Genomic DNA, 8920 nt, shown 5'->3' on the forward strand with positions numbered 1-8920 from the left:
CCCCGGGGTGGGCCTCGCTCCCCGGTACCACGACACGGAGCCTGCACCGGGCCCGCTGGGGCGGGTTTATTGATAACGGTGTCACAGAGTATCGCGTAACGCAGGCAAACGACAAACACGCTGGCGACGGCACCCTCCCCGTCCCCTCGCTGGCACCCGTGGGTGCGAGGAGGTGGGAGCACCGTCCTGCAGGCAGTCGGGCTTTCCGCCGCAACCGGGGTCTTGGAGTCGGTGCGAGGAGCCCGGGGAGGGGGGAGGAAGGTGTACCCTAAGGGAATACATCGCACCGCGCGTAGAGGGCTGAGGTGTCTGCACCGCGTGCGGGACAGCGGGGAACGCGCTACGGGCATCTACGTCCCAAACCGGGGCGCGTGGGACCCGGTGGCCATCCGTGCGAACAGGCAGCCAGGTTAGCTTTCCTCTTTGTTGGCCTCCTCCTCGTCGTCGTCTTTCTCCCCCTTGAGTTTCTGGCGAGCGAATTCCTCGATGACGATGTCCTCCTCGCTGGAACGGAGAGCAAAGCGTGGTGAGCCGGGGAAGGGCAGCCACGGGGAGCCCACGGTCCGGCTGCCCGGGATGCACCGCAGCGAAAAGGGCGAAATCCCTGCTGACCCCCCCAAACTAGGGGACAGCGCACAAATCCTGCTGGTGCTGGCCCCGGCCCCGTTGCCCCACACACCGCAGGGAGCAGTCAGGTAGCGTGGGGTCACTGCGAGCCACAGCCTGAGCCAAGCACACAAATCCAGGACAGATCGCTGGCTCGGCTGCGAGCGTGCGTGACCGGAGGAGCTGGGCGAGAGCAACTGCAACTTTCGGCGTTTTTTTTTTAAAAGATGCTGTTTTGCATTGTCAAGGGAAAAAAGGGAAGGAAAAGAAATTAAAGTGGAGACAAAGAGATTAGTTACCTTCTTGCGAAAGGCAAGCGGCAGATGACATCAAGGGAGAGCCGCAAAATGAAAAGTGGGGGAAGAAAACGGAAAAAAAAGAGTCAGCAAAACTGATTCCAAAAGCTTGCGAATGTGAAAAGACTTGGCAAAACCTACAGGGAGCGATGGTGGGGACAGGCCAAGAGATTTCCTCCTCTGGAAGTTTAAATATCCTTGCTGGGCTGGGAAACTGATAGGCTTTGGTGTGAAAGCCTTGCAGTTGCAGCCCGAGTTTCCAGGCTCCAAATCCCAGCGCTCGCATCCCGTGGCAGGGTGTAACCAGACACAAAAACAGCCTTTTGGGGCTTTGCAAGCCAGGGCCGGCTGTGGGGCTGGTTGGCGGCCGCGGCTGCCAGGCACAGCTGCCAGGAATGGGTTTGGCACGCTGCAGCTTCCCAGAGGGAAGCAACCCCAGCTGTGGCTTCAGCTGGAATAAGCTCATGTGGTGGGAGGAGAAGAGGGCTCTGGCAATGGGGAGCGTGCAGGGGCACGGGGCTGTGACCAGCGCTGCTTCCAGCAGCCAAGGGGCCTCAGCGTGGGGCAGATGGAGACCAAGGCCGTAGGGGACGTTATGTGCAGCGGTGGCACTTGCGACTGGGAGACGGAGCACTGCTGGCTGCTTCCGAGGGACAAGGTGAGGTCCGGGCTTGCAGCAGGAGAGGCTGCTGTGTTTGCAGCAAGTGGAGTTGTAAAATAAGCCCTGGAAATCGGCAGAACACGTGCCGAGCCCAGCATTTGAATCCTCCCAGCCTGTGACAATGCTCCTGCTGCCTGTGCCACCATGGAGGGTGTCATGCTGTCTGCTGTGACGCAGGGGCTCAGGGCTTTGAGGCCTGGATGGTTTAATCCAAGGATGTAATCTCAAGCTGGAATGGGGCATCACATCCATCTGTGATGGATCTGTATGGTTTATGTGTTAGAGGAAATACTGGCTTGAGGTATAAGGAAACATCTCTTTACCTTGGCTTATCTGTAGTCCATTGATAAGCAAAGCACAGGGAGGCAAGGATTGAGAGAGACACACATGCAGGTTAATAGAGAAAGGGCATTTCAACTAACTTAATGCTCAAGTGTTTTTCTGGAAAGAGAGACATTGGGATGGGTGGCCCCCAAGGTGCCACGGGGAGAAGAGCTGCTCCCACACTGGTCCCGGAGAGAGGGTGGCTGACGCGCAGCCGGAGCAGCTCTGCCCGTCCCACAGCCAGGGATGCTGGGGCAGAGCAGGGCCCTTTGCACGGAGGCAGCTGCATCAGCGATGTTTTTACAAGTTCCCCTCTGAACAGGGACTGCCTCTTCCTCCCGGGTCTTCTGGCAGCATCCCAGGCGCTACTTACCGTCCGCAGGCTTCGGGTGCATCAGGATGACAGGCAGCTCGACTCCAACGTCGCTGGAAGGAAAACCACTTCTTTCAATAAACCTGCCCAGCGCCGCACCGTGCAGGCACTGGGCACTCTGCTGCACTGGGTCCTGCAGGCAGCTCCTCCCTTACCTGGCAGTGAGATCCCCCAGGATGCTGCAGCAGTGGGAGAGAAGGGACAGAAATCAGCCAATGCAGAGGAGGGGAGGTGTTAGACTTTGCTTTATAATAAGGTAGAAAATGATTTATAATAGGGTTGAAGAGCAGCAGCGATGGGGATGGGGGGGGGTGGGAGTCAGGGAGCACAGATCCATGGCAGGAGCCCAGCGTCTGGCTGCCCCGTGGCCCCCGGGGAGCAGGGCAGGGACAAGGTGACCCACGGCATGAGTCCCTTCATCATCTGCCCGGTGGTACAAGATCCCACAGCACGGCCCAAGGGGATGGTCCCTACCCCCCGCGGCCGCAGAGCCTCACCCTCCTCGGGACACCACCAGGTTGACCTTCACTTTGTAGGACACCAGGATGCCCAGCACCTCCTTGTCCATGCCGGGTCTCAGGCTGGGAGAAAGGCAGAGTGGAGCGGTGAGGCGGGCACTGCTGCTCGCAGACCCCGTCCGCTCCCCCCACGGCAGCTCCCGGGGCTGTCTCCATGCCCCATTTTGTGTGGGGTGCACTGGGTTTTAGCAGGAAAGGACAACACAACGTGGCAGTAAAAAGAGAGGGGAGGGCGGGTCATTTGGCTGAAGCCACAGAGCAGTTTCTGGAGGCCACTTGAGCTGTCTGAGCTGGGATTTACTCACGAGATGAGACCCGATGCAGTTCTGCAGAGGGATACAGGGGCTTTGGAAGATGGCTGGGAGGCTACGGCTCTCTTACGGGGTGGAGAGGTGGGTCTGTGGCCATGTCACAAAATCCCCACATTTTCCAGCTGGACAGGGTAGGCTCAGGCACAGGATGTGTGGGGGAACCTTGGTGGGAGCCCAGAGCATCCTGAGCAGTGGGAAGCAGCCGGAGAGGAGGGAAGGCATGGGTCTGGCCGTGGCGGGGAGCGGGGGAGCCCGCCTGGCTCTTACATGGTGGTGGAAGCCAGGTTGGTGTCCTCGTGCTTGAGCTTGCCGTCGAGAGCAAGGCCTCGCTTCTCACGGTTGGCCGAGAGCGTGGGGGTGATGGAGTACGTTTTGGAGAAGGTGGAGTTGGCTGCCACGTTCTCGCTGGAAGGGGTGGGAGAGGAGAGCTCAGAGCCAACACCAGCCTGGTGGGTGCTCATCACCCACTGGGGATGCTCAGCATCGCACCAGGCACGTGGGCAGAGCCAGACCCCCCCTACCCTGCCCTCCCCACGCAGCTGCCTGGGCCTGTTTCCTCCTTTCGTTCCCTTATACAACCACTTCTTTTTCCTACCCCTCACCTCTGCTGCAGCCTGCCTGGTTCTCAGGGGTGCAGAGGCTGCGCCTGGCCTCAGAGATGCAAAGTAAGGAGAGGAAGCAGCCGGGGGGGGCAGCTGCGCACGTTCCCCCAGGGACCTCCCCAGCCGACACCAGCTTGTGCTGGGGGGGCACGGTGTCCACAGCCTTCCCTCTCCTCTGCTTCCTCTGCACCTGCTCTTCTAACCCTGATATTTTTGCTGCCTGGTGTAAAACCGTCTTCCTTCTCCCCATCACTCTGCCCCCGTCCTCCTTTCTCTTCCTCCTTCTGGCCGCAATGCCATGCCACCCCCAGTCCCTTTTTACTTACTTTATCTCCTCGGTGCACACAGTCTTCGTGTATTTATCCAGCGAATAGAGGACCACATCTGTGATCTGATCAACTGAGAAGAGACAAGAGAGAGCAGCGTTGGTGACACGGCAGAGGCACAGGCGCACAATCCCCATCTCCGACAGGGAGGCTGGGACGCAGCGGGTGCCAGGACATGCCCCTCCTGCCTCCTCTCACCTGAGAGCTTAATTTTTTTCACGATCTTGTTGGTGGTGTTGTTGATGTTGACGGTCACATTGATGGGGTCTCCGTGGTAGTAGATCTGCGGTGGGAGGAGGCTCGGTTACACGACTGGGCAACTGGTCCCTGTCTCTGGGGACACAGGTGGTGGCACAAGCCAGGGGACGGCTCCTGTACTGACCTCCTTATCCAGGGAGGCTTCGAGGTGCAGGGGCTTGTCGGACATCATGAACTGCCGGGTGGTCTCCGACTTTGGGGCTGGCCCCATCATCAGGGGTGCAAACTGGATCTTGCGGATGATGAGGCGCACCGAGTTCCTGCGGGGCGAGAAGCGGTCACCCCCAGCAGGGACGTGTCAACACAGCCTTCGAGGGGGACATGTTGGCTGTCTTCGGGGACATCACAAGGTCTCTAGCCAAAGGACGCAAGCTGCAGGCTGCTCTTAGGACATGGTGGGCTCTGACATGGGGACAACTGCCCCTCCTTCGGGCAAAGTACCCGATCCAAGCGTGGCACAGGCTGACAGCAGGTCCTCAGCCCGACCCCTGAGCTGGCCACGGGGAAGGAAAGGGATCCCCTTCAAATACCTCTTGTGAATTTTCTCCTCCAGATTTTCAGCACAAAATCCTTTGACCTCGAAGTCCACGCCGCAGGCCTGGGAGGACACGTACGGTCACTAAGCAGGAGGGGCTCAGAGCTGCCTGAGGTTTAGGTTCATTCCTCTCCTTCCTCCACCGCATCCCCGGAGATCCTGGTCCCGACTCCAGCCATCCTTCCTCCCCAACCCTCACCCCATGGGCCACATCCCCGTGAAAGAGAAGCAGCTCTCGTTTTGGCACCCCACAACTTAACCCCCTGCCAGGAGGGAATGGGTCTGGGGGACACAGGTCGGGGACAGCAGCTCACCTTTCCCACATCGTCTGGTCCCGGCTGGAGGGTGACCGAACAGGGCAGGTTGGTGGCAATCTGGGCAGAACAGGGAAAGAGAGAAAAAAAATAAATGAAGAACGTGCCCAGAGATGAGCCCTGGTGCACACCACGGAGGTGTGTGGTCAGGAAGGGCTGAGCAGCCCTTACCTCGAAGGTGAAGGGGTAGGCATTCTCCCCGAGCTTCTTCATCAGCTTCTCCTGCAAAGGAGTGAGGGTTTTGGGTGTCTGGTCCGGCACCGGTGGGAAGATCTGGGTGGTCAGGACATAGAGGTCCTTCCTGAAGGTCAACCCGATAACGTCGAGGTCATCTCGGCCGTAGCGAAACGCACAAGTCAGCGTCACATACACTGAAGCCAGATGGAAATGGAGAGGAGCAGTGTTAGGGGAAAGGTGAGATAAAGGGAAGGCACGGGAAAAGGGGTTGAATAAAGAGGAAAGAAAGAAAAACTACTGTAATAACTCTTCAGCAGAAATACGACTCTGTTATCAGGACCTGGACCTCAAACACTAAATATAAAGTGAACAAGATTCATCACATCTTTCTGCAAGGCACGGGTAGCTTCAGAGCTGGTGCCCCAGGCAGAAGAGATGAGAAGAAAGAGGCGGCCTTCTCCTCCAGGTCAGCTGCCGTGGCCTTGACATACAACAAGCTGTAGACCACCCATTGCAGCTTTAACCTGACTACAGTCCCAGGTTTCTGGTGAGCTTTGCACTGGTTTCCATCCCTTCCTCTTATAACGTGGGGTTTTCTGTATTAATACCTTTTCTGTCCTTTAGGTACTCTGGGTCAATCAGGCAGATGCCATCTGCAAATAAACAGAGAAGAAGGGAGGGTGAGCTCAGCTGCCCAGGAAGATCCTTGCAAAAACACAGCGCTTTTTAAATTCAAATAATTTGCTCATCAGCTGGGAAGGTGACTGAGGGAAGCTGCCAGTCAGGGGGACGGCGATGCCTCCTCCAGCATCTCCACCAGCAGCTTGGCCAAGTTGTTTTGCAAAGGGACTTTGTCCCTTTCCCCACCATTTTTCTGTAAGGGTATTTGCAGGAAAACGTGACGTTTGCTCCTCCAGAGCTGCCCTTGCTCCTCCTGCTCCGGAGGGAAGCAGAGATGAGCAGCCACCAGCACAGGGACTGGTCTCTCCGGCCACTTGCTCCCCGTGCCTCCCCCTCCATCATGGGCATGGCCCCACTCACCCACGGAGTCCACTGACTCCACGTGATCCACAAAGTCTCTCTTCCCCAAGTAGATGGATAGCTGGAGGCAGCACACGGTGAAAGGAAAGAAGGAAACAAGTTAGTGTTTGCCATTAAATTGCCCAAAATTTTCAAGCCCCGAGTTGTGTCGTGGGGCTCATTAACCCCGTTAACCTGTTGGACCAGACATTGCATTTAAGGGTTCGTATAGGTTTTTTTTTAATTTCTACTTTGAAAAGCAAGCCCTGCGGCGGCATCATGGCAGGTATAGCAGGAATCAATCAGATCTCAAAAGGAAGGGCCAGCCTGTGTCCCGTCCCGTGGGCAGAGTCACCCCGGAGGAGCCCCAGCACAGCCTGCACATGGGCACACAGTCCCGTCTCTGCGTGCATGGACTCACCTTGCTGTTGGGGCTGGTCTTCTTGAACACCCTGTGAAGGAAACACAGGCAGACGCGTTGGGAATGCCCTGGACCAGGCTGGATGCGGCACAGCCCGCTTCCAGGGTGGGGAGGGAGGGGGTGGCCGTTCATCTCCGTGGGGCAAGGAGGTGAGGGGTTCCCTGCAAGCATGCTGCATCTCCAAGAGCTACGCCAGAGCGTGCACAGGATGGCCTGGCCTTGGGGAATTCGGTGTCCTGCTCCTTTGGAGCCCAAACCACCCCCCTTCCCCATTCTCACTGCCCCAGGGGATGTCATGCTCCTGAGCTCAGCGCGTGGCCATCGAGGAGGGGTGCATTAGCCAGCTGTGTCTTAACAGCAAGTGAGAAAGCACCAACAAGCAGAAGAAAAGAGAAGGTGCTTCAATGACCCCACGACAGCTCGGTCAATCTTGCTACAGTGAGCTCACATACCTGCACGCAGGGGCAGTGGGTGGGGGGAGCCGGGGGGGCTCGCTTTCTCGCCCCATCCAGGGTCAGGGCACTGGGTCTCCCGCACTCCTACCCTGCAGCACCCTGCTCCATCCCAATTTAAAAAAAATAAAATAGGGACACTTACTTTGCTCCTTCTGCCATTTTAAGTCAGCGGCTGCGCAGGCAGGGATCTGCGGGGAGAGACGGAGGGGGCACGCTGGGCAAGGCAGCGGGGAAGGGGCAGCCGCCGGCCATTGCCAGCCAGCGGGACAAAATCATTCACGTCCCAACGAACTGCAGGGCTGCGGCACTGCTGGGCATTTTGCCTTTGCAGAGCTCGGACGCTCAGGATTCAGCTGGGGCTGCCCAGCTTCGGGCGGCACACAAGGCACGTGGTAGCATCTGGAGACCCGGTGGGGCAGGTGAGCCATGCAAGCCCCAGGCCAAAAAGGTGGTGAAGAGGAGGTGGAAGAGAAAAAGGGAGAGCGCTGCCCCAGGCAGGCAGGCTTTGGAAAATAGGAAGCACAGGGGTGACTCCCAAGGGAACAAGTTCAAGGCTGGGAAAGGCAAGAAAATGAAGACAAGGGCTTACGGAGTTTCAATTTTATGAATTTTTCTTGTCTGCGTGAAATTGGCTGTCATGACTTAATGGCAGGAATGGGACTCATTTTGTCCTGTCACTCACGGGAGAGCGAGGAAACCGCAGGCAGAAAGGTCGAGGGCAGCTTAACCACCCCGTGGGTAGGGGGGTCTTGGGGTGCACAGCCCCGACCCACGGCCCCTCTGTCCCCGTCCCTGAGCCGGCTCTGGGAGGGCAGCGCTGGCAGCCCTGTCTTCACACCGGGAGCCTGGCCAGGGCTGCCCAGCCCTGCCCGACTGTGCTGCCTGCGTTTTGCTTGCTCAAGCCTGGCATCCAGAATTAAACCGTAAATATCGCACTGATCACCAGCTGATTTCACCAGGAGATTAGATGGGATGAGCTCAGCTTCTTAAAGTTAGGCAGCTCTGACATTAGCAGAGCTTAAGGCCAGGCAGGATTTTAAGCCCCAGGGGCGTGTGGGCAGAGTTGCCTCTTTACGCAACCGCAGGGGTGCTGGGGAGAAGGAAGAAATTGATATGGGAGGGAGGAGATGATCCTCTTCCCCATGGGAAAACAAGGCATTAGCCCCAAACACAGGATCTTTCCTTCCCTCAGGTGCTGCGGGATGTGAAGCTTGAGCATCCTTGCCCGCAGGTTTCTTGGGCAGCAGCAAGAGAAGGTGCAAAGGGAGTGGGAGCAGAGCGGTGCTGCAGACTCGGCCCTCTCCAGAGCCCAGGAATTTGGGACGAGGCGATGAAAGGCGGAGGAGAGAAGAGCTGAACTCCTCCTCTGCATCTCCCAAGCCCCAGAGAGGGGACTTGGACCCCTCCTGGCTTGGCTAAGCTCTCCCATGCTGCTACCTAACCCCTCCACCCGTGCCCACTGACTCGGCCGCACAGAAACCCTTTTGGCCACATTTTTCCCCTTTCAGCCCCAAACCACCCTCCTTCCAGCCACAGTCCAACACCAATGTCCCTGCCCCAAGTGTTTTACAAACCAGCAGAATCCGTGCCCCAAAGCACTGGCAGGGCCCAGGCAGCAGAGCAGGCAGCACTCACCTGGCGGGTGGATGGACAGGCAGACGCTCTCCTCTTCCCCTCCCAGCAAGTCCCACTGCCACCCAGTCACTACAGGCTGCTCCCAGTC

General features: G+C 58.0%; 1 protein-coding gene across 5 annotated transcripts; it reads right to left on the reverse strand.

Annotated features, from left to right (window-relative positions):
- Nucleotides 1–42: 42 nt before the first annotated feature.
- ARR3 (arrestin 3) lies at nt 43–8920 on the reverse strand. 5 transcript variants are annotated; one of them, XM_052813225.1, is made up of 17 exons: nt 8833–8920; nt 7340–7385; nt 6743–6773; nt 6343–6403; nt 5910–5954; nt 5296–5495; nt 5125–5184; nt 4806–4873; nt 4400–4535; nt 4216–4300; nt 4018–4090; nt 3357–3494; nt 2758–2841; nt 2416–2439; nt 2261–2313; nt 1887–1896; nt 43–504 (listed from the first exon to the last, which is right to left on the reverse strand). In XM_052813225.1, exons 2-17 carry the CDS (start codon nt 7354–7356, stop codon nt 411–413), a joined length of 1179 nt encoding a protein of 392 aa, XP_052669185.1. In that variant the 5' UTR covers nt 7357–7385; nt 8833–8920; the 3' UTR covers nt 43–410. The 5 variants fall into 5 exon arrangements, with proteins under 5 accessions (XP_052669185.1, XP_052669183.1, XP_052669182.1 ...); XM_052813223.1 differs by lacking the exon at nt 1887–1896; XM_052813222.1 differs by having other exon boundaries at nt 5125–5495.

The sequence above is a fragment of the Harpia harpyja genome, chromosome 18 (assembly GCF_026419915.1).
Source record: "Harpia harpyja isolate bHarHar1 chromosome 18, bHarHar1 primary haplotype, whole genome shotgun sequence".
Lineage (NCBI taxonomy): Eukaryota > Metazoa > Chordata > Aves > Accipitriformes > Accipitridae > Harpia > Harpia harpyja.